Source organism: Triplophysa dalaica, chromosome 25, assembly GCF_015846415.1.
Source record: "Triplophysa dalaica isolate WHDGS20190420 chromosome 25, ASM1584641v1, whole genome shotgun sequence".
Lineage (NCBI taxonomy): Eukaryota > Metazoa > Chordata > Actinopteri > Cypriniformes > Nemacheilidae > Triplophysa > Triplophysa dalaica.
The window spans coordinates 4,664,680-4,691,502 of NC_079566.1; the positions used below are offsets into that span (position 1 = coordinate 4,664,680).

At 35.9% G+C, this 26,823-nt stretch overlaps 1 protein-coding gene across 2 annotated transcripts in view; it reads left to right on the top strand.

The window, feature by feature from the left end:
* si:ch211-250g4.3 (nuclear anchorage protein 1) overlaps nt 1-26,823 on the top strand; it is a 37,312-nt gene that overhangs the window by 5,984 nt on the left and 4,505 nt on the right. For both annotated transcript variants that reach the window (XM_056740940.1, XM_056740941.1), the window contains one exon: nt 1-26,823. This exon is cut by the window's right edge and continues 4,505 nt beyond it. In XM_056740940.1, coding sequence (XP_056596918.1) covers nt 1-26,823 — 26,823 coding nt within the window.

Below are 26,823 nucleotides of genomic sequence, written 5' to 3' on the forward strand. Positions count from 1 at the left end.
ATTCAACCAGCCATCACCACAGTTGAAAGCCAAGAGGCCACAACAAAAGAAGAACTGGGGGCTATGAAAGCATTCACATCAGATGACTGTGAACCCAACTTGACTGATATACAGAGAGAAAGAACAGAACTAGAAAAATATAAAGAAATAATTTTAAATGAGAAACACATACTAGAGAAGACCAAAGAAAATATACAGGCATTGAAGGATGAGATTGAAGAGCAGATGTCCAAACTACGAGAGGAAGAAAAAGAGATGGAAAAGAAACGAGCCAATCTAGAAAACTGGGAGAAGAAACTGCAATCAGAAAATGAAGAGAACAAAAGAAACTTCGATACAATATGGAAAGAGAAGCAAGATTTGAATCTAAGAAAACAAGAACTGGATTGTATTAAAGTAAATACAAAGAGAGAGAAATATGAATGGACAAGAATGAAAGAGACTAGACAAGTTGATGTTCAAGTACAAACTGATGTGCCAGAGGGTGTACATGAACCACAAAAAAAAACGACTGTTGAAACTCAAGAACATGATGTCATTTTGGCCATGGAGCAGCTGTATAAAGAGCGACAAGCTCTAGGAGATATCAGAGAAGACATACGTTCACAAAAAAGTTCAATAGAAAGACAAGTGGCAGAATTAAGACTGAGAGAGGATGAACTTTTGCACAGAGAAGCTACATTAAAAAACGCAACTAAAACCGCAGCAGGCACACAGATGCAACTTGAGCTACAAAAAAAAGAGCTGGATCGCATAAAAGATGCCCTCGGCAGAGAACAAGATGAGCTGGAGAAGACAAAGATAAATATACAGAAAGGATGGGATGACCTACAAACTCAAGTTTTAAGAAATAGAGAAAAAGATGAGATCATAACAATACAATTAGAAAAAGAAAGAGATGTCCTTAATCATATTAAACTGAATTTAGAAAAACAGAAGCAAACCATGGAGGCTGATCTAAAAGCCGGTTTGGCAAGAGATCTAGAGGACATAGACTCTCAAAGGCAACTGGTTGAGGAAGAAAAGAATAGATTGGACAACATGAAATTTGAGCTACAAAGACAATCCGATGATAATCAGAGATTAAAACAAGAGACACAGGAAGAAAAGCAGATGGTGAAACAAATGGCAGAGCAGCTTAAACAAGAGAAGGAGAATCTTGTAGATCTTACAGAAGAGACAAATGGAAGGGCTGAGATCTTAGGGAAACTGCAGCTTGAAATAGATAAGCAAAGAAAGGAAATACAAACAGAAAAAGACGTGTTAGAAAAGCAAAGGTGTGACATCGAAAAAATACAAGCACATATAGAAAATGAAAAGGAGTATGTCGAAAACCTGAGAGAAAAGAATGAGTTTACATTAAAGAAGGTAAAAACAGAACAAGACACTCTAGAGAAGATCCAGGAAAACATTTCAAAACAAATGGATTCCATTGAGAACGAAAAAAGAGGCACTGAGCAAAGAGAAACAACCCTGCACCGAATGCCGACCGAAATAAAGAAACAACAAAATGAGATTGAAGACTTGAAAAACATTATCTCCTTACAAAACAGTGAGCTTGAGAAAAGCAGAGCAGAAATAGCAGAGAAGCATAAAAAAGAAGATGACATCATGGAAATCACACAAAATGAAAGGGACAATCTTGACAGAGAGAGAGCTGCTTTAATGAAACACAAAGATCAAATAGAGAGCAATATGAGAGATTCAATAAACAAAGAACTTGAAACTGTGAAACTTATAAAAAAAGAGTTATTAGATGGTAAGCAACTTATTGAGAACTGCAGAATAACTTTAAGGAGCGATATAGAAGATCTGGAACAAAAGAAAATCGATTTGATGAGGGAGACTGATGAGATAAAATTACAGAGACAAAGTATCAAGGATGAGAGAGGAAAGTTGGAGAACATTAAAGCTGTCCTGCACAGAGCAGCTGAAGATACTGAAAAGCTTAGACAAGATACAACAGCTGAAAGAAAGAAACTCGAGAAGACTGCGGCAGAACTTCAGAAAGAAAGAGACGTCATTGTCAGTCTTGTAGAAGAGACTAGGAGAAAAAGAGAAGAACTAGACAGAATGCAAGCTGATATAGAACCGCAGAAAAAAGCAGCCGAGATGCTGAAGGAGATGAAGGCCGACCTGCAAAAAGAAGCAGGTAAGATTGAAAATATAAGGCAAATTGTTCAGAGTGATATACAGAAAGTGAAACAGATGGAAAACCAACTTCAAAATGACAGACGTAACACTGATAGACTTGTTGAGGAGATTGAAAGAAGGTCTGAAGCAATGGATGAGATACAAGCAGAGATTCAAAAGGAGAGGTTGGCAATTAAGTCTGAAAAAGATATGCTAGAACAGGAACAGTCTGAACTGGAAAAAACAAAGGCAGAGATGTCTAGGCTTAAAGATCTTCAAGAACAACTGGCTAGGCAAAAAGAAGCAAACAATACTATACTTGCAGAGATTCATAACGAAAGAGAAAAACTTGAGGAGATTAAAGAAACCATCTCAAAACAAAGACAAAGTCTTGAAGATGATAAAGAAGCTTTGAGACTGAGGGGAAATGAACTACAACAAAAAGAAGCAGAGAATGAAAACCAACAAAAAGAAACAGATGACGTGAAGAACCGTTTGAGGATAGAAAAGAGACAAGTTGAGAGATTGCAAGCTACAATAGATGAATCCCAGAAATATTCAGATGTGGAGAGACAAGAAATGGAGAACATTTTGAGAGAAGAGTTTAAAAGGAACTATGAAGATCTGGAGCTCCAAAGGAAAAGGATAACTGAACAAAATGAACTATTTAAGAGCCAAATTAAATCACTGGAAATGGAAAGAGAAGAAATTGAGCAGAAGAAAGCAAAACTGCAACCTTTTGAGAGAGATATGCAGCAGATGAGAGCTGAGCTTCAGAAAGAGGTTGAAGAAATTGAAAAATTAAAGAAAGAGTTGCTGGATGAAAAACAGAAAATAAAAGACATGGCAGACCAAACAAAAAAAAAAGAAGTTGAAAGAAAAGAGGCCATGGATAGGATGTACTCATCACTCGAAAAACAAAATCAAGCTATTGAGACTGAAAAACACATACTAGAAAAACAGAAATCTGAACTGGAGAAAACCAAAACAGAGATGGATAGAGCAAAAGAAGATCTAGAAACTGAACGAAAGTCTCTTGAGGAAATGAAGATAAACATCTCACAACAGAAAAATTATATTCACATAGAGAAAAATGAATTACGAGTTAAAGAAAATGAACTGAATAAGTGCACCTTACAAATGTATGAAGAACAACAAAAATTTGAAGAAATTCAGAATGAAATCAAGAGAGACAGGGACAGACTTGAGAAAGAGAAAACTACAACCATAGAGGAAAGACGAATGGTGAATGACATGCAAATGCAGATGCAAAGAGAGATTGAGAAGATAAAACAAGAAACTCAAAATGAAAGACAGAAAATAGAGGAAATGACAGCTCAGCTCATAAAAGAAAAATATGATATCAATAATCTTGTTGAGGAAACAAACAGAAAACAAATGGTCTTAGATACAATTAACAGTAGTATTGAAGGGAAAATTAAAATCATGGAATCTGATAAACACAAGCTTGACAAAGAACTAAAAGATTTAGAGGAAACTAAAAAAGAAATTGCAAGAGCCAAAGATGATCTTGAAAAGAAACTTGAAGAGCAAACAGAAAAGGATAAGATAACACTGTCAGAGATTCAGAAAGAAAGAGACACTCTAGAGGAGATGAGTGTGAACATCACAAGACAAATGAAAAATCAAGAGGAACAAATAAAACAAAAACTAAATGAACTTAAGAAACAACAAGCAGTGATTCTGAATCAGCAAAGAGAAATAGATGATGACAGAGACAGCATAATAAAGGAAAGAAGTCAGGTTGATGTAAGACAGCTTGAGCTAGATAAACAACAGACAGAAGTGAATGACATTATAGAATCGTTGAGGACTGAGAGAAGTCAATTGGATAAAGATAAAGAAGAGCTGAAAGTACAGAAACAGATAATGGAGAAAAATCTGAGAGATGATCTCAAGACCGAGTCTGAGAACCTGGAGCTTCTAAAGCAAGACGTACTAAGAGGAAGAGAATTGCTAAAGAAAGACAGAGATGATGTCGAACAGAGCAGACAGAGTTTAGCTGAAGACATAAAGATGCTAACACTTCAGAAACAAATATTTGAAGATGAGAAGAACAAGTTAGAACAGATGAAGATTGAGCTGCAAAGAGATGCTGATGAGATTGAGAAGCAGAAACAAGAGACACAACATGAAAGACAGAAGCTGGAGGAAATGACTGCACGCCTAAAGAAAGAAAGAGATGATATTGTCATGCTCACTGAAGAGACAATGAGAAAGAATGAGATTCTGAATGAAATGCAAGCTGCACACGAGACTGCATTGGATGATCTACAAAGAGAGAAAAACACTCTCGAGCAAATGAGAGTGAACATCTACAAACAAAGGGAAGACATTGAAAATGAGAAAGAAATTATATATCTCAGAAAAGATGAACTGGAGAAACTGAGAAAAGAGATTTATGATGATCGAAGTGAAATGGAAAACCTCAAACAAAACATCACTACTCACCAAAAACTGCTGAAGAACAATATGAGAGATCTAGAAGAAAAAAGAGCCAATATTGACATCGATTTGGAGAGTCTCAAACTTGAGAGGGAATCTATTGAGAACGAGAAGAAAGTAATGGAACATGAGAAAACTGAGATGGAAAGAGAGATTGAGAAGTTAAAACAAGAAACTCAAAATGAAAGACAGAAAATAGAGGAAATGACAGCTCAGCTCATAAACGAAAAAGATGAAATCAATAATCTTGTTGAGGAAACAAACAGAAAACAAATGGTCTTAGATACAATTAACAGTAGTATTGAAGGGAAAATTAAAATCATGGAATCTGATAAACACAAGCTTGACAAAGAACTAAAAGATTTAGAGGAAACTAAAAAAGAAATTGCAAGAGCCAAAGATGATCTTGAAAAGAAACTTGAAGAGCAAACAGAAAAGGATAAGATCACACTGTCAGAGATTCAGAAAGAAAGAGACACTCTAGAGGAGATGAGTGTGAACATCACGAGACAAATGAAAAATCAAGAGGAACAAATAAAACAAAAACTAAATGAACTTGAGAAACTACAAGCTGTAATTCTGAATCAGCAAAGAGAAATAGATGATGACAGAGACAGCATAATAAAGGAAAGAAGTCAGGTTGATCTAAGACAGCTTGAGCTAGATAAACAACAGACAGAAGTGAATGACATTATAGAATCGTTGAGGACTGAGAGAAGTCAATTGGATAAAGATAAAGAAGAGCTGAAAGTAAATAAACAGATAATGGAGAAAAATCTGAGAGATGATCTCAAGACCGAGTCTGAGAACCTGGAGCTTCTAAAGCAAGACGTACTAAGAGGAAGAGAATTGCTAAAGAAAGACAGAGATGATGTCGAACAGAGCAGACAGAGTTTAGCTGAAGACACAAAGATGCTAACACTTCAGAAACAAATATTTGAAGATGAGAAGAACAAGTTAGAACAGATGAAGATTGAGCTGCAAAGAGATGCTGATGAGATTGAGAAGCAGAAACTAGAGACACAACATGAAAGACAGAAGGTGGAGGAAATGACTGCACAACTAAAGAAAGAAAGAGATGATATTGTCATACTCACTGAAGAGGCAAAGAGAAAGAATGAGATTCTGAATGAAATGCAAGCTGCACACAAGACTGCACTGGATGATCTACAAAGAGAGAAAAACACTCTCGAGCAAATGAGAGTGAACATCTACAAACAAAGGGAAGACATTGAAAATGAGAAAGAAATTATATATCTCAGAAAAGATGAACTGGAGAAACTGAGAAAAGAGATTTATGATGAACAAAGTGAAATGGAAAACCTCAAACAAAACATCACTACTCACCAAAAACTGCTGAAGAACAATATGAGAGATGTAGAAGAAAAAAGAGCCAATATTGACATCGATTTGGAGAGTCTCAAACTTGAGAGGGAATCTATTGAGAACGAGAAGAAAGTGATGGAACATGAGAAAACTGAGATGCAAAGAGAGATTGAGAAGTTAAAACAAGAAACTCAAAATGAAAGACAGAAAATAGAGGAAATGACAGCTCAGCTCATAAAAGAAAAAGATGAAATCAATAAACTTGAGGAGGAAACAAACAGAAAACAAATGGTCTTAGATGAAATGAACACTAATATTGAAGAGAAAATGAAAATCATTGAATGTGATAAAGACAAGCTTGACAAAGAACTAGAAGGTTTAGAAGAAACTAAAAACGAAATTGCAAGAGCCAAAGATGATCTTGAAAAGAAAGTTGCAGAGCAAACAGAAAAGGATAAGATCACACTGTCAGAGATTCAGAAAGAAAGAGACACTCTAGAGGAGATGAGTGTGAACATCACGAGACAAATGAAAAATCAAGAGGAACAAATAAAACTAAAACTAAATGAACTTGAGAAACTACAAGCTGTAATTCTGAATCAGCAAAGAAAAATAGATGATGACAGAGACAGCATAATAAAGGAAAGAAGTCAGGTTGATGTAAGACAGCTTGAGCTAGATAAACAACAGAAAGAAGTGAATGACATTATAGAATTGATGAGGACTGAGAGAAGTCAATTGGATAAAGATAAAGAAGAGCTGAAAGTAAATAAACAGATAATGGAGAAAAATCTCAGAGATGAACTCAAGACTGAGACTGAGAACCTGGAGCTTCTAAAGCAAGACGTACTAAGAGGAAGAGAATTGTTAAAGAAAGACAGAGATGATGTTGAACAGAGCAGACAGAGTTTAGCTGAAGACACAAAGATGCTAACACTTCAGAAACAAATATTTGAAGATGAGAAGAACAAGTTAGAACAGATGAAGATTGAGCTGCAAAGAGATGCTGATGAGATTGAGAAGCAGAAACAAGAGACACAACATGAAAGACAGAAGCTGGAGGAAATGACTGCACACCTAAAGAAAGAAAGAGATGATATTGTCATGCTCACTGAAGAGACAATGAGAAAGAATGAGATTCTGAATGAAATGCAAGCTGCACACAAGACTGCATTGGATGATCTACAAAGAGAGAAAAACACTCTCGAGCAAATGAGAGTGAACATCTACAAACAAAGGGAAGACATTGAATGTGAGAAAGAAATTATATGTCTCAGAAAAGATGAACTGGAGAAACTGAGAAAAGAGATTTATGATGAACAAAGTGAAATGGAAAACATCAAACAAAACATCACTACTCACCAAAAACTGCTGAAGAACGATGTTAAGGATCTAGAAGAAAAAAGAGCCAATATTGACATAGATTTGGAGAGTCTCAAACTTGAGAGGGAATCTATTGAGAACGAGAAGAAAGTGATGGAACATGAGAAAACTGAGATGGAAAGAGAGATTGAGAAGTTAAAACAAGAAACTCAAAATGAAAGACAGAAAATAGAGGAAATGACAGCTCAGCTCATAAAAGAAAAAGATGAAATCAATAATCTTGTTGAGGAAACAAACAGAAAACAAATGGTCTTAGATGAAATGAACACTTATATTGAAGAGAAAATGAAAATCATTGAATGTGATAAACACAAGCTTGACAAAAAACTAGAAGGTTTAGAGGAAACTAAAAACGAAATTGCAAGAGCCAAAGATGATCTTGAAAAGAAACTTGCAGAGCAAACAGAAAAGGATAAGATCACACTGTCAGAGATTCAGAAAGAAAGAGACACTCTAGAGGAGATGAGTGTGAACATCACGAGACAAATGAAAAATCAAGAGGAACAAATAAAACAAAAACTAAATGAACTTGAGAAACTACAAGCTGTAATTCTGAATCAGCAAAGAGAAATAGATGATGACAGAGACAGCATAATAAAGGAAAGAAGTCAGGTTGATGTAAGACAGCTTGAGCTAGATAAACAACAGAAAGAAGTGAATGACATTATAGAATTGATGAGGACTGAGAGAAGCCAATTGGATAAAGATAAAGAAGAGCTGAAAGTAAATAAACAGATAATGGAGAAAAATCTCAGAGATGAACTCAAGACTGAGACTGAGAACCTGGAGCTTCTAAAGCAAGACGTACTAAGAGGAAGAGAATTGTTAAAGAAAGACAGAGATGATGTTGAACAGAGCAGACAGAGTTTAGCTGAAGACACAAAGATGCTAACACTTCAGAAACAAATATTTGAAGATGAGAAGAACAAGTTAGAACAGCTGAAGATTGAGCTGCAAAGAGATGCTGATGAGATTGAGAAGCAAAAACAAGAGACACAACATGAAAGACAGAAGCTGGAGGAAATGACTGCACACCTAAAGAAAGAAAGAGATGATATTGTCATGCTCACTGAAGAGACAATGAGAAAGAATGAGATTCTGAATGAAATGCAAGCTGCACACGAGACTGCATTGGATGATCTACAAAGAGAGAAAAACACTCTCGAGCAAATGAGAGTGAACATCTACAAACAAAGGGAAGACATTGAAAATGAGAAAGAAATTATATATCTCAGAAAAGATGAACTGGAGAAACTGAGAAAAGAGATTTATGATGATCGAAGTGAAATGGAAAACCTCAAACAAAACATCACTACTCACCAAAAACTGCTGAAGAACAATATGAGAGATCTAGAAGAAAAAAGAGCCAATATTGACATCGATTTGGAGAGTCTCAAACTTGAGAGGGAATCTATTGAGAACGAGAAGAAAGTGATGGAACATGAGAAAACTGAGATGGAAAGAGAGATTGAGAAGTTAAAACAAGAAACTCAAAATGAAAGACAGAAAATAGAGGAAATGACAGCTCAGCTCATAAAAGAAAAAGATGAAATCAATAAACTTGTTGAGGAAACAAACAGAAAACAAATGGTCTTAGATACAATTAACACTAATATTGAAGAGAAAATGAAAATCATTGAATGTGATAAACACAAGCTTGACAAAGAACTAAAAGATTTAGAGGAAACTAAAAAAGAAATTGCAAGAGCCAAAGATGATCTTGAAAAGAAACTTGCAGAGCAAACAGAAAAGGATAAGATCACACTGTCAGAGATTCAGAAAGAAAGAGACACTCTAGAGGAGATGAGTGTGAACATCACGAGACAAATGAAAAATCAAGAGGAACAAATACAACAAAAACTAAATGAACTTGAGAAACTACAAGCTGTAATTCTGAATCAGCAAAGAGAAATAGATGATGACAGAGACAGCATAATAAAGGAAAGAAGTCAGGTTGATCTAAGACAGCTTGAGCTAGATAAACAACAGAAAGAAGTGAATGACATTATAGAATTGATGAGGACTGAGAGAAGCCAATTGGATAAAGATAAAGAAGAGCTGAAATTACAGAAACAGAAAATAGAGAAAAATCTCAGAGATGAACTCAAGACCGAGTCTGAGAACCTGGAGCTTCTAAAGCAAGACCTACTAAGAGGAAGAGAATTGTTAAAGAAAGACAGAGATGATGTCGAACGGAGCAGACAGAGTTTAGCTGAAGACACAAAGATGCTAACACTTCAGAAACAAACATTTGAAGATGAGAAGAACAAGTTAGAACAGATGAAGATTGAGCTGCAAAGAGATGCTGATGAGATTGAGAAGCAAAAACAAGAGACACAACATGAAAGACAGAAGCTGGAGGAAATGACTGCACACCTAAAGAAAGAAAGAGATGATATTGTCATGCTCACTGAAGAGACAATGAGAAAGAATGAGATTCTGAATGAAATGCAAGCTGCACACAAGACTGCATTGGATGATCTACAAAGAGAGAAAAACACTCTCGAGCAAATGAGAGTGAACATCTACAAACAAAGGGAAGACATTGAATGTGAGAAAGAAATTATATATCTCAGAAAAGATGAACTGGAGAAACTGAGAAAAGAGATTTATGATGAACAAAGTGAAATGGAAAACATCAAACAAAACATCACTACTCACCAAAAACTGCTGAAGAACGATGTTAAGGATCTAGAAGAAAAAAGAGCCAATATTGACATAGATTTGGAGAGTCTCAAACTTGAGAGGGAATCTATTGAGAATGAGAAGAAAGTGATGGAACATGAGAAAACTGAGATGGAAAGAGAGATTGAGAAGTTAAAACAAGAAACTCAAAATGAAAGACAGAAAATAGAGGAAATGACAGCTCAGCTCATAAAAGAAAAAGATGAAATCAATAATCTTGTGGAGGAAACAAAAAGAAAACAAATGGTCTTAGATGAAATGAACACTTATATTGAAGAGAAAATGAAAATCATTGAATGTGATAAAGACAAGCTTGACAAAGAACTAGAAGGTTTAGAGGAAACTAAAAACGAAATTGCAAGAGCCAAAGATGATCTTGAAAAGAAAGTTGCAGAGCAAACAGAAAAGGATAAGATCACACTGTCAGAGATTCAGAAAGAAAGAGACACTCTAGAGGAGATGAGTGTGAACATCACGAGACAAATGAAAAATCAAGAGGAACAAATAAAAAAAAAACTACATGAACTTGAGAAACTACAAGCTGTAATTCTGAATCAACAAAGAGAAATAGATGATGACAGAGACAGCATAATAAAGGAAAGAAGTCAGGTTGATCTAAGACAGCTTGAGCTAGATAAACAACAGACAGAAGTGAAGGACATTATAGAATTGATGAGGACTGAGAGAAGCCAATTGGATAAAGATAAAGAAGAGCTGAAAGTAAAGAAACAGATAATGGAGAAAAATCTCAGAGATGAACTCAAGACCGAGTCTGAGAACCTGGAGCTTCTAAAGCAAGACGTACTAAGAGGAAGAGAATTGTTAAAGAAAGACAGAGATGATCTTGAACAGAGCAGACAGAGTTTAGCTGAAGACACAAAGATGCTAACACTTCAGAAACAAATATTTGAAGATGAGAAGAACAAGTTAGAACAGATGAAGATTGAGCTGCAAAGAGATGCTGATGAGACTGAGAAGCAGAAACAAGAGACACAACATGAAAGACAGAAGCTGGAGGAAATGACTGCACACCTAAAGAAAGAAAGAGATGATATTGTCATGCTCACTGAAGAGACAATGAGAAAGAATGAGATTCTGAATGAAATGCAAGCTGCACACAAGACTGCATTGGATGATCTACAAAGAGAGAAAAACACTCTCGAGCAAATGAGAGTGAACATCTACAAACAAAGGGAAGACATTGAAAATGAGAAAGAAATTATATGTCTCAGAAAAGATGAACTGGAGAAACTGAGAAAAGAGATTTATGATGATCGAAGTGAAATGGAAAACCTCAAACAAAACATCACTACTCACCAAAAACTGCTGAAGAACGATGTTAAGGATCTAGAAGAAAAAAGAGCCAATATTGACATAGATTTGGAGAGTCTCAAACTTGAGAGGGAATCTATTGAGAACGAGAAGAAAGTGATGGAACATGAGAAAACTGAGATGGAAAGAGAGATTGAGAAGTTAAAACAAGAAACTCAAAATGAAAGACAGAAAATAGAGGAAATGAAAGCTCAGCTCATAAAAGAAAAAGATGAAATCAATAATCTTGAGGAGGAAACAAAAAGAAAACAAATGGTCTTAGATGAAATGAACACTAATATTGAAGAGAAAATGAAAATCATTGAATGTGATAAAGACAAGCTTGACAAAGAACTAGAAGGTTTAGAGGAAACTAAAAACGAAATTGCAAGAGCCAAAGATGATCTTGAAAAGAAAGTTGCAGAGCAAACAGAAAAGGATAAGATCACACTGTCAGAGATTCAGAAAGAAAGAGACACTCTAGAGGAGATGAGTGTGAACATCACGAGACAAATGAAAAATCAAGAGGAACAAATAAAACAAAAACTAAATGAACTTGAGAAACTACAAGCTGTAATTCTGAATCAGCAAAGAGAAATAGATGATGACAGAGACAGCATAATAAAGGAAAGAAGTCAGGTTGATCTAAGACAGCTTGAGCTAGATAAACAACAGAAAGAAGTGAATGACATTATAGAATTGATGAGGACTGAGAGAAGCCAATTGGATAAAGATAAAGAAGAGCTGAAATTACAGAAACAGAAAATAGAGAAAAATCTCAGAGATGAACTCAAGACAGAGTCTGAGAACCTGGAGCTTCTAAAGCAAGACCTACTAAGAGGAAGAGAATTGTTAAAGAAAGACAGAGATGATGTCGAACGGAGCAGACAGAGTTTAGCTGAAGACACAAAGATGCTAACACTTCAGAAACAAACATTTGAAGATGAGAAGAACAAGTTAGAACAGATGAAGATTGAGCTGCAAAGAGATGCTGATGAGATTGAGAAGCAAAAACAAGAGACACAACATGAAAGACAGAAGCTGGAGGAAATGACTGCACACCTAAAGAAAGAAAGAGATGATATTGTCATGCTCACTGAAGAGACAATGAGAAAGAATGAGATTCTGAATGAAATGCAAGCTGCACACAAGACTGCATTGGATGATCTACAAAGAGAGAAAAACACTCTCGAGCAAATGAGAGTGAACATCTACAAACAAAGGGAAGACATTGAATGTGAGAAAGAAAATATAGAACTCAGAAAAGAAAAACTACAAGAAAATAGAGCCAACATTGACAAAGATTTGAAGAGTTTCAAACTTGAGAGTGAAGCTTTTGAGAATGAGAAGAAACTGTTGGAACAGATAAAAACTAACATGAAAAAAGAAGGACATGAGATTGAGATTTTAAAGCAAGAAACCCAAAATGAAAGGGAGAAGATAGAGAAAATCAAAGGTCAACTCCAAATAGAGAGAGGTTACATAAATAATCTTGTGGAAGAAACAAAGAGAAAACAAATGGTTCTGGATGAAATTAATACTGACATTGAAGAGAAAATAAAAGCCATTCAATGTGATAGCGTCATGCTTGAGAAAGAAAAAAATGATTTGGAGGAAACTAAAAAAGAAATTGCAATAGCCAAAGATGATCTTGAAAAGCAAGTTTCAGAGCAAAGAGAAAAGAATGTGATCACACTGTCAGAGATGCAGAAAGAAAGAGACACTCTGGAGGAGATAAATGTGAACATCACAAGAAAAATACATGACATTAAAAATCAAGAGGAACAATTAAAACAAAAACAAAATGAACTTGGGCAACTACAAGCTGAAATTCTGAATCAGCAAAGAGAAATAAATAATGACAGAGCCAGTCTAATAAAGGAAAGAAGTCAGGTTCAACTTAGACAGCTTGAGCTAGATAAACAACAGACAGAAGTGAAAGACATTATGGAATCAATGAAAAATGAGAGAAGCCAACTGGATGATGATAAAGAAGAGGTGGAAGAAGAGAAGCTGAAAATGGAGAAAAATCTCAGAGATTCTCTCAAGACTGAGACTGACAACTTGGAGGTTCTAAAGAAAGACTTAATAAGAGAAAGAGAATTATTTGAAAGTAACAAAACCTTGCTCCAGGAAGAAAGATATTATGTAGACCAAAGCAGAATGAATCTAGCTCAAGAGATAGAGATGATATCACTTCAGAAACAAATGTTTGAAGACCAGAAAAACAAATTAACACAGATGGAGTTAGATCTGCAAAGACAGGCTGATGATATCAAAAAGCATAAAGGAGAAATGCTAAATGAAAGACAAAACTTGGAAGAAGTGGCCGCACAACTTCAAAAAGAGAGAGATGATATTGTACAATTCACAATTAATGAAAGAAAGAGTGTTGAACTTGAAAGAGTGTCAGTGGTCAGGGAAAAACAGAATATGATGGATGAACTGAAAAAGAAGAGTGAAAATCTTGATCTCCATATGAAAGATGTAATGACTGAAAAGAAATCACTGGAAAATGACAGGCAAATGTTGACAAGAAAAGTAGAAGATCTACAACAAAAAAGAGCTCATGCAGACCAATATTTAGAGAGCCTCAAACTTGAGAAAGACGCTTTTGAGAATGAGCAGGAAGTGATGGAACAGATGAAAACTGAGATGCTTCTTGTTGTAGAAGAGAGGCCCAGGTTGGAACAGATGAGAGCTACAATACAAAGAGAAGCCGATCACATTAATCAGCAAAGGCAGAACCTTCAGATTGAAAAACGGATTCTAGAAGAAATGAAAGCTCAATTTCAAGAAGAGAGGAGGAGCATTGAGCATCTCAGTGAGGAGATAAATATGCAGAAATACAATCAACACAGACAAGCAGAAGAGTGTGAAATGGAGAAGGCTGTTCTTGAAAACACCAAAACTGAAATTGCTAAAGCACTTGAATGTCTTGCAGAAGAAAGTCGAAAGAATGAGATGACAATGGCAGAGATACAAAAGCAAAAGGACACTCTTGAGGAAATGAGGGGGAACATCTCACAACAAATGGAGAACATTACAAACGAAAACCAAAATCTGTCTCGCAGAGAAAGTGAACTCGCACAACTGCAGAAAGATGTTCTTAAACAACAACAGGACATGGATGAACTGAAGAAGAATATCATGATGGAAATGGATAAGCTTGACCAAAGACAGACCGACATTGATCATTTACAGAGAGAGGTCGATGAGTTTATGGACTTCACAAAGACAGAAATGACAAACACTAAAAAAGAAAGGGTTGAACTGATGGAACAAAAGAGAAGTATGGATAGTGATATGGCCATTCTAGAGACAGAGAAGGAGAATAACAAACAACTGAAAATCAAGTTATTTGAGGAACAACATCTAATTGAAAAAAACAGAGAGCTGGTGGCCAGAGATCTGGAAATTATGGACACACAGAAGGCACATATAGAAAATGAATTTGAGAAAATAAAAATTGAGAAACAAATAATTGAAAATGAGAAGGAACAGCTACAGACAATAAGAACTGTCCTTCAAAGACAAACTGAAGATCTTGACAAACTAACTGAGGAAACAAAGAATGAAAGATTGCAGTTTACAGAGATGACAGTCCGACCACAAAAACAAAGAGATGAAATTAGTCCTACTGAACAGATAAGTAATCAGATCCCAGATGGAATATATGATGAGATTGAAAAGCAAAGGAAAGCAATTCAGGCTGACGAAGACCTGCTTCAAAAAGAAAAATCTCAGCTGGAGAAAACCAAGGAAGAAATATGCAAAGCCATGGGAGATCTAGATAGAAGAAGAGCTGAGATACTGAGTGAGAAAGAAATTCTTCAGCAGATGAATACAAACAACATGCAACAAATAGCTTATATTGAAAACGAGAGGGAAATTATAAGATACAAGGAAAATACACTACATCAAGTGAGAATGGAACTTGAAGATCAACAAAAGGAAATGGACGACATTAAAAACAATATAACGCTGGAAAGAATCAATATGGAGCACATGGAACAAAAAAGAGAAAAGTTAATTAGAGATTTAGAAAACTTCAGAATGCAGAAAGAAGCTTTTGAGAATGAGAAAGATAAGGTGCAAAAAGAGAAAGAAGATATGAAAATGTTAAAGCTAGAAATTCAGAGAGAGTTGGAAAAAGAGAGACAACGTCTGGCTGAAGAGACCAAAATGAAAAGCGACATCCTTGATAAAATTCAAGCTGAGACAGAAAGACAAAGACAAGTCTCTGCTGCAGAAAAAGAGTTGATTATGAAGGAAAGGTTGGATCTGGAAAAAGCAAAAGAAGATCTGAACAGACAATGCGTTATCCAACCTGAGAAGAACGACACCATACGGACAGAGCAACTAAAAGAGAGAGAATCTCTTGATCAAATGAATTTGGAGATCTTAAGACAACAGCTAGATTTTGATAGTGAGAGGGCTGAGCTGTTGGAGCAGAGACAGCAGATGGAGATTCGTTTGAGGGCAACGCTAAACTTGGAAAATGTGGAGGAGCTTAAGAAAGAGCTTGTGGATGAGAAGGAAATGACTGAGAAAACCAGAAACCAGCTGAAAGAAGAAATAGATTATGTTGAGCAAAAGGAATCAAATCTGGACAAAGAACTAGAAGTGATAAAATTCCAACAAAACACTATGCAAGATGAAAGAGATAAACTAGAGCAAATGAAGGCTGAGCTTCAAATGAAAGCTGAGGACATGGAAAAGTCAATGGAGGAAATACTTAGTGAGAGGGAGAAAGATGTACTTCAAAGGAAGTCAGACGAGAGCAAACTAAGAACAGATATTGATAAAGCAAAAACCAAGATACAACAACAAAAGGAAGAGTTGGAAAGCTATGCCATGGAGCTGGAAAAATCTAGACTAGATCTAAGGGAGGCAAGAGCGGAGATAGTCAAAGTCAGACATGATGCTTCACGACAGATAACACAACAGATGGAGGACCATGAACAAAATGAAAAAGATAATATCGAGGATGTTAAAAAGATTTTGCTTAAACAGGAAAAGGACATTGAAAAGGAAAAGAAAGAAATAACAGTGAAATTTGATGAACTACAACTTCTTCTGGCAGAAATAGAGAAACAGAAAGAAGAGATGAGAAACCTGAGAGATAAAGCGGGGCAAGAAATTCAAGATGAGCAAAGGAAGCAACAGATGCAAGCAGCGGAACAGAGTCAACAGATGGATGAGTTGAAAAGGGAGATGGACAAAATCAATGCTCTAAAAGCTGTATTAGCACAAGAAAGAGAAGAAAGTGAAGAAAAATTGAGAGAGATTAAAATGGAAATGGTTAAATATGAACAGATAAAATCAAATATTCTATCTGAAAAAGAAGAGATTGAGGCTAAAAAGCAATTAGAGATGGATGAAATTATTGCTACAAAAGCTGAAATACTAAAACAAAAAGAGGAATTAGAAGAGAAGATGCAGAAGACTAAACGTGAGATGGGAGAACTTCAGTTTCTCAGGGATGAAACTGACAGTAAGAAAAAAGATCTTGACCACAGAATGAGACAGGCAGCAAAACAAAGAGACGAGATGGGGAAACTGAGGGTTGAACTAGAAAGTGCAAGTGAGAAACATGACATGGAGAGGGTCATGTTAAGTGTAGAGCGAAAGGAGGTAGAACGTTTGAAAGCTGAGATCCAAAGACCAATCTCAATACCATCTCAAATGGAAGCAATAGGTAAAGATTTGGAGGAGAAAGAGTTACAGAAGCTTCTTCAGGACATTGAAAAGACTGGAGAAATGTTTTGGAAAACAATACATGATCCAGAACAAAGAATGGAGAGAGATGTTGCAGTGGATGTTGAGGAAAGGAAAGAAAAAGTATACCGCTTGTCTGAAGGGAATGAGATGAAAAAGAGGGACCTTGATACTATGATGAAGGAGGTGGAAGAGCAAATAAAAGAAAACAAAATAACAAAAATGAAGTTTGAAAAGGAAAAGAGAGAGGTGGAAAGTATTAAAAATGAAATTGAGATGGAAAAGAAAGACCTGGAAATGCAAAGGTTAGACCAAAGAGAACTTGTTTCAGTAATGAAGAGAGAGGTACAAAGGGAAAGGCTGGCTTTTGAGCAGATGAAGGATGAACTTTTTGCAGAAAAAGAAGCAATAGAGAAAGAAAAGAATAACTTGATCACAACCAAGCAGCAAATAGAAATGTTAAGATCAGAGCTAAAATATGAGCAAGATGAAAATGAGAATATAAAGAAAAACATAATTTTTGAGAAATCCAACATTGAGAAACAGCAGATTGACATACTTAGCCAGTGGCAGGAGAATGATAAAACCAGGGAAGAAAATGCTAAAGAGAGAGAACATCTGGAAAAAAAGAGGGCTGAAATAGAAGAACAAAAACAGACGTTGGAGTTGAACATGACAAAAATGTTGGAAAAGAAACAGGAACTTGATCATTTAGCACAAGAGCTGCATGCATCCAAGGAAGAGATTAAACAAATGCAAGCCCTGCTAGAAGCTGAAATAATGAGGGAACGTGATGAAATGAAGACCACAATGCAAACAACGATCATTGAGAAAGCCAATTTGCAACAAATAATAGATCAAAGTTTAAAAGAGATACAAGAAGAAAGAAGTGAGTTAAATGAGATGAGGAGTAAACTCGAGGAAGAAAAACAACATGTACAGGGTACGCAGAACATGATAAATACATTAACAAGAGATCTGGAACTCATTAAAGCTGAGATAGAAGAAAAACAACAAGAGATCAAAACTGATATGGACAAACTCCAAGAAGAGAGAAACCTGGTTGACCAGGTAAAGGCTGAGGTACAAAACGATGCTGACAGAATAAAAGATGCCTTTGAGGAGATCAGGATGGAGCGAGAGACACTTGAGAAGATGGAGTCCCACTTAAAACTAATAAACGAACAGTGTGATGCTACTATGGAGGAGGTACACAAGAAGAGGAGTGAGCTGGAAAAGACTGTCATTGAGATAGAAAAAAATCAAAATATTGATGCCGAAAAACAGCTTCTGGAGGAAACGAGAAAGGATGTTGAAAGAGAAAAATCTGAGTTACAAAGAAGAAGAGAAGACCTAGAGGTGCAACTCATGAAACTCAAAGAACAGGAAGACATCGATAAAACAGCCAAGGAGGTGAAGGAAAAGCTTCTTGAACAAGAGCGTGATGATATCTTGAGACAGAGAGATGAATTAGAAAAAGAAAAAGAGCACATGATGAAAAAGTGGAAGGAGTTGGACATTCTTATGAAGGAAATGCAAAAACAAAGAGATGAAATTGAAGAAATCAAACGTAAGATAGAGACTGAAAAGATAGAAATTAATCAACAGAAACAAAGACTGGATGAGAGTATGAAAGTGATGAATGAGGAGAGAATTTATCTGAAAAAGATGAAGATTGAATCTGAAGCACACAGACAACAAATTGAGAAAGAGATTAGAGTAGGAGCAGACATGGAGAGAGAAGAACTTAATCGGGTAAAGAGTGAATTGGAGAGAGATAGGACTGAACTAGATAAAACGCAGCAGAAAATGGATGATAATTGGAAAGAAACTCAACAGATGAGGAATGATCTGGAGAAAATGAGATTTGAAATAATTAAACAAAAAGAACAAATGGAAAAAGTAATCAGAGAGGCAATAAGACAAGAGAGATCAGAACTTGACCAGAAAATCAAAGAGATTGATCGAGAAAAAGTTGAAATTGAAAGAGGCAAAGAAACAGTTATGCGGTTGAATGATGAGCTGCTACAGCAGAGAAATTATATAAAACTCCTTCAAGAAAAAACTGAACTTGAGAGACGAAAGTTTATTGATGAAAAAGATCTTCTGGGTCAAAGAAAAACTGAACTGCAAAAAGATATTAAATATATGGAGGAGAAAATAAAGGCAGAGAGAGAAACACTGAAGGAAAGAAAAGAATGTCTGCAAAAAGACAAAGAGGAAATTGAAAGTGCCATTGGGGAAACAAGGAGAAGACAAGAGGATTTAGAAAAAAAGAGTACAGATATAATGGAACAAAAACAGGACCTGAAGACTAACAGAGATCTTCTGGAACAAGAGAGGGAAGAAATAAACGATAAATGGACTGAGTTAAAGAAGAGAATTGATGAATTTGAGGACCAAGTCAGAAAACAGAAAGAAGAGGAAGCAATGAATCAGACAACAATACAAAAACAAAGAAAATGTCTAGAGCAGCTCAATACAGAGATCCTGAAACTAAAGACCAAAGCTGAACAAGAACAACATGACATAAAGCTAGAAAGACAAGAGTTAAACGCATTGCGAGAGCAAATTAATAAAGAAAAAGAGGAACTACAAGAAAGTAGAAACAAAGTCTTGACTGAAACAGCCACACTTGATATGAGAGCTGCTGAGATCACACAACAACAGCAAAGTCTGGATGAGAATCTGAGAGACATGATGGAGGAGAAAATGAAGAAACATAAAAAAGACATTGAAAAGGAAAGGGCTGAACTACAGAAGAGAGCTGAAGATCTTGAGTTTCAAATGATAAAACTCAAAGAAAATGAAGAGACGAGTAAAACAGCAATGAAAAGAGAGAGGAAAGTTCTTGAGCAGAAGAGTGAAGAAATCTCAAGACAAAGAGATGAATTAGAGAAGGAAAGAGAGGACATGAAGAAGAAGAGAAATGAACTGGAGATTCTTCGGCAGGAAATGCGGGAAGTTGAAGATGAGTTACAGTCTGAAAAGACAGACATCAACCAACAGAAGCAAAAACTGGAGGAGAGTTTGAGAGTCATGAAAGAAGAGAGAAGTAATCTGGATAAGATGAAGACTGAATTTGTAACACAAAGAGAACAAATGAAGGAGGATGTCAGAATAAAAGCAAAGATGCAGGGAGAGGAACTTGATCAGTTAAAAAATGAAATGGAAAGAGAAAAACAAGAAAATGAGAAGAATAAGGACATCCTGAATAAATTAAAAGAGGAGTTTGAATGTGAACAACAGAAAATGAAAGATGAGATGGAGCAGATGAAAGTCAATATAAAGAAAGTTCTGGAAGAGATAGAGACAGACAGAAATACAAATGCTGAAATGAAAGCACAACTTCAAAGTGAGCAAGATGAGCTTGATCAAATCACACAGGAATCAAGGAAGAAGAGAGCAGACCTGGAGAAGGAATGGGCTGAAATAGCTGCAGAGAGACAAACTCTGGAAGAAAAAAGCAATACAATTTTAAAGGTTAAAGAAGACACAGACAAAGAGAAATCTCTGCTTACGGAGTTAAACAATGCATTAGATAATAAACAGAAGAAAATAGATGATGATCAGAATGTGATTCAACAGGGAAGACATGATCTGGAGAAGATGAGGTCTGAAATACTGACACAACAAGAGCAACTGAGAGAAAAGCTCAGAGAGGCCATAAAACTAAGATTAGAACTTGACCAGAACATAAAAGAGATTGATAAAGAAAAGAAAGAAATTGAAAGGAGCAAAGAAACAGTACAGAGGTCAATGGACGAGATGGAACAGCAGAAAACACATATAATAATCCAGCAAGATGAAATTGAACTTGAGAATCAAAAGATAACAGATGAAAAGGATGAGGTAGCTCAAATAAAGATTGAACTGCAAAAAGAGAGTGAAGAAATCAAATACATGGAGGAGGAAATAAAGGCAGAGAGGGAAACACTGAAGGAAATGAAAGTCCATCTACAAAAAGAAGAAGAGAAAATATATAGTATCATTGAAGAAACAAAGATAAGAAAAGAGGATTTAGAAAAGATGAGCAGAGATATAACTGAACAAAAACAGGAGCTGAAGACTAGCAGAGATCTTCTGGAACAAGAGAGGAAAGAAACAAATTATAAATGGACAGAGTTAAAGAAGAGGATTGATGAATTTGAGGATCAAGTCAGAAAACAGAAAGACGACGTGATAATGAAACAGATGAAAACAGAAGAAAAACGAAAAAGTCTAGAGCAGCTCAAAACTGAGGTCCTGCAAATGAAGACCAAAATTGATCAGGAGCAACATGACATACAGCTAGAAAGACAAAAGTTAAACTCATCGCAAGAGCAAATTAATAAAGAAAAAGAGGAACTACTAGAAAGTAGAAACAAAGTCTTGACTGAAACAGCCACACTTGAGATGAGAGCTGCTGAGATCAACCAAAAACAGGAAAGTCTGGATGAGAATCTGAGAGATATGATGGAGAAGAAAATGAAGAAAGAGAGAAGAGACATAGAAAGAGAACAGGCAGAACTACATAGAAGAGCTGAAGACCTGGATCTTCAAATGATAAAACTCAAAGAATATGAAGAGATGTATAAAATAGCAACTGATAAAGAGAGGGAAGTTCTTGAGCAGAAGAGTGAAGAAATCTCAAGACAAAGATATGAATTAGAGAAAGAAAAAGAGGACATGAAGAAAAATAGAAATGAATTGGAGATTCTTCAGCAGGAAATGCAGGAAGTCAAAGAGGAGTTACAGACTGAAAAGACAGACATCAACCAGCAGAAGCAAAAACTGGAGGAGAGTTTAAGAGCCATGAAAGAAGAGAGAAGTAGTCTGGATAAGATGAAGATTGAATCTGAAATTCTAAAAGAACAAATTATTGAAATAAGAATAAAAGCAAAGTTTGAGAGGGAGGAACTTGATTTGTTAAAGAATGAACTGGAAAGAGAAAAACTAGAAAACGTCAAGATCAAAGACATTCTGAAAAAACTGAAAGAGGAGTTTGACTGTGAACAACAGAAACTGAAAGATGAGATGGAGCAGATGAATGTCAATATAAAGAAAGTTCTGGAAGAGATAGAAACAGACAGAAATACAAATGCTGAAATGAAAGCACAACTTCAAAGTGAGAAAGATGAACTTGATCAAATCACACAGGAAACAAAGAAGAAGAGAGCAGACCTGGAGAAGGAATGGGCTGAAATAGAGGCAGAGAGACAAACTCTGGAAGAAAAGAGTAAAGAAATCTTAATGGAAAAAGACGACACTGAAAAGGAGAAAGAGACAATTTGGAGAATGAAAGGTGAACTAGACCAACAGCAAATAGAAAACATTAAACAGAAAGCTGAAAATGAAAATATGAAAAACATGACTATGATGGAGAAATCTCTGCTTGAAGAGTTAAACAATGAATTACATAATAAACAGAAGAAAATGCATGATGACAAAGATTTAATTGAAGAAGAAAGAAATAAGCTGGAGAAGATGAGGACTGAAATGCTGACACAACAACAGCAACTGGGAGAAAATATCAGAGAGGCCATGAAACTAGAAAGATTACAACTTGACCAGAACATAAAAGAGATTGATCGAGAAAAGAGTGAAATTGAAAGGAGCAAAGAAACAATACAGAGGTTAATGGATGAGGTGGAACTGCAGAGAACTCATATAATAATCCAGCAAGAGGATATAGAGCTTGAAGGACAAAAGACTGCAGATGAAAAGGATGAGGTGGCTCAGATAAAGACCGAACTGCAAAAAGACAGTGAGCAAATAAAATACTTGGAGCAGGAAATAAGGAAAGAGAGGGAAACGCTAAATGAAATGAAAGCCAGTCTACAAAAAGAAGAAGAGAAAATTAATAAAAAAATAGAAAGAGAACAGACAGAACTAAATAGAAGAGCTGAAGACCTTGAGCTTCAAATGATAAAACTCAAAGAATATGAAGAGACGAGTAAAATAGCAATTGATAAAGAGACGGAAATTCTTGAGCAGAAGATTGAAGAAATCTCAAGACAAAGAGATGAATTAGAGAAAGAAAAAGAGGACATGAAGAAGAAGAGAAATGAACTGAAGATTCTTCAGAAGGAAATGCAGAAAGTCAAAGATGAGTTACAGACTGAAAAGACAGACATCAACCAGCAGAAGCAAAAACTGGAGGAGAGTTTAAGAGCCATGAAAGAAGAGAGAAGTAGTCTGGATAAGATGAAGATTGAATTTGTAACACAGACACAACAAATGGAGGAACAAATTACAATTGAATCCAATTTGGAGCGAGAGGAGCTTGATCTTGAGGAGCTTGACAAACCTGGATCGACTGATCAACAGGAGGAAGAAATTGTCTCTCAAAGAGAACAGTTGAAAAGGGAAAGATGTGATATCAGCAAACACCTATCTGAGATTCAAAGAGAATGGGAGGAGCTAGAAAAAAACAAAAATATCCTAGAAAGTCAGAGAGAGGCTCTAGAAAAGATGGGGAGCAAACTACAGACAGGGAGGCAGGAAGACATGTTAGTTAGTTGTGCAACGCAAACTTTACTGTCTGATTTAGAAGAGACAGGAGACATTTCACTCCCTCAAGAAATGATTGCTGAAAAACAAACAGAAAAATATAAGGAACACACAACAAAAGAAACAGTAGAGAGATCGACTGATCAGAAAATGGAGAAAAGCCTGACTAAGAATATAAAAAAAGAAAATATTGAGATAAAAATTGAGGAAGAGGCTGAAATAGAGGCAAGCAGAGAGGACACTGCGTTGTCTCCTTCGGCAATGGAAAGTGACATGAAATTTCAGTTGGCATTTGAGACAGATGAAACTGAGATTCTAAAGATCGAGAGAATGGAACTCGGAAAAACAAGAACTGATCGTCAGAGAGAGCAGAAAGAAGTTGAGAAAATGAGACAAGGAAAGAAATATCTGGAAGAACAAACAGCAGCTCTAGTGAATCAACGTGATGAATTGGAGATCTGCAGACAAAATATAGAAAATGAGAGATTTGAGTTAGAAACAACCATAGAAAAGATGAAGAAAGAAATTGAAACATTTAATGCAGAGACTAATAGCAAACAGGAGAGATTAAAGGATCTAGAAGTCCAACTTCAAGCAAAGCTAGGAGAAATGAGAACCATCTCAGATGAGACAGAAATGAGAAGAGAGGAGCTAAATTTGATTAAAACAGAAATACAAAGAAAGAGAGACATGGAAGACACCAAAGAGACACAGTTTGAGTTACGGACTGTCGAAAGAGATGAAATACAGAACCAGAAGGAGGCATTGAAGAAAGAACAATATGAATTTGAAAAAATGCACAATGAAATCCACAATAAAGAAAAGGAATTAGAGATGCGTCTGACAATACTGGATTCAGAAAAGGATGAATTGAATAAAACAAGGGCTGATCTGGAAACACAAAAACATCAATTAGAGCTCATCCAACAAACCATCAAGACTGAAAAAGAAGAGCAGAAACCCATGTTAAGAAGAGCAGAGGACACAAAGAGCATTTTGGAAGTAGTCATAAAAGAAGAGAAAATTAAAGAAGAAATGACAACCCAACTTTCCCAAAAACAGGACGAGCTTAAAAACATTATAAAGGAGAAAAGTAAACTCATGGATGAGATCAAATTGATGGATCTGGATATCAAAAAAAGACAAGAGGAACTGGAATATGTTAAAAGTTTGACACAAAAAGAGCTGGATGAGGTAGAGATGAAGGAAGAGGAAATGGACAGAATGAGGAATCAAACTGACATGGAATGGGGAGAAATACAGAAAATAAAAGAAGGGTTTGAGGAAGAAAGGATTAAACTGGAGCAAATGAAAGCAGACTTACAGAAAGAGGAACAGCTTATAATTGGAAAAACAAAAACACAGCAAACCGATGCAGAGGTGCAGTATGAGCAGTATGATGATGCTCAGGACTCATTGAAGAAAAAGGAAGAGGAAATAGAGAAGGTCAATGCAGACCTCAATAACAAGCAAAGGGAGATTGAGAATATGAGGGAAATTATAATAAAGGTCGAGGATGAGCTGAAACAGATACAAGCTGAAATGCAGCGAATGACGGAAGAAACAATAAAGAATGAAACAATCCTCAGTGAAACCAAGAGACAGAAGGAAGAGTTGGAACAGATGAATGCTGATTTGATCAGAAAAAACACAGAACTAGATAGCAACTGCCGACTTCTAGAAAGAGAAAAGATAGAAGCGGACAAAAGATTGTCTGCATTACAGCATGTGGTGAATGAACTGCATGTAAGGTTGAATGATTTAGAAGATCTTGAAAAGTTCAAGTTGGAAGAGAGAGAAGCAGAGAAGACAACTATAGAGGAAGCCAAGGAGGAATTATCGAAAGAGCGAGAGAAAATTAAAAAAGAAAATGAAGACTTGAGAATGAGAAGAGATGAGCTACTGCATATGGAACAAGAAATTCAAAATCAGACGAGAGTCTTAGAAAAAATGAAGAACGAAGTGGAAAATACTGGAATCGCACAACATAAGGCTGTGCAAACACAACAAATAGAAGATACCTTAAAAGTCCCAGAAAGCAGAAATTTGGATGAAGCACGGGTACATACAGAATATTCCAGACAAGACGAAGGAGTCAAACTCAAACAAATCCTGAAAAATGAAAGAGAAGAGGTCGCACACCTGAAGGATCAGTTACTGAAAGAGAAAGAAGATGTTGAAACCATGAAAGAGAGAATTAATAGAAAGATGGAGCATGTTGATAAGATGCATTCCCAGTTAATTGGAAGAATCCAAGAGATAGAGTTTGAAAAGCAAAAACTAGAAGACCGGAGGAATGAACTGAGCCAGAAAGAGACTGAGATTGAAGAAAAGAAAACTGATCTTGAGAAAATGATGGAGGAATTAGAAAGAGAGAAAGAAAAATTAAACGCTATAGCAATTCAACAACAAAAAGAAAGAGAAGAGATTGATTTAGTAGCAGAGGAAAACAAACGGAAACAAGTGACTGCAGAAGATGAGGTTCAAAAACAACTACAGGACATCGAAAACACCAAGTTCAGGTTGGAAAAGGAGAAGAATGAGATGAAGGCAGAGATACAATTCAAAAAGGAAGAACTAGAAAAATTAACCAGAAGACAGCAAAAGGAGTTTGAAGTCAAAGAGAGCTACATACAACGTGAAAGGAATGCTTTGGAAAAGATGAATTTTGAGTTGGTAAAGCAAATCACAGAGATGGAAAATGACAAAGAAGATATACGACTCCAGAAAGAGAAAAGAACTATGTGGGAAGCACAAATACAGAAACAAAAGGATGAAACTGAGGAGCTGAAGAACATCATAGAAAAAGAGCACACTGAAATTCAACAACAAAAACAAGAGATGGATAGAATTCTGCAAACAACCAGGACTGAGATGCAAGTTGCCGAGCAACTAAGAAAAGAAATGGAACAACAGAGGATAGAAATTGTACATATGCAAGATAAACTGACTGAGGAAAAACATGAGCAGGATCGCATAAAAACTGAGTTACAATCAGAAAGCCAGAGAGTTGAAGAAGACAGGCAGATGCTGAAACAGTCAATGAATGAAATAGAAAATACAACATCTCAGTTGAACAGAGACATGGAGAAAATGACCGCAGACAAACAAAATATTCAAGATGAAAAATCTTCCCTGGAAGAGTTCAAGGCTGATTTACAAAGAGAAGCTGGGAACATTGAAAAGCTTAAAGAGGAAATAAAGCTTGAGAAGCAGAGAACAGAGCAAAAAGCCTCTCAAATCAATAAAGACAAAGTTGACACTCAGAAGATGCTGGAGGACATAAGAAGAAAGCAAGAAGAGCTT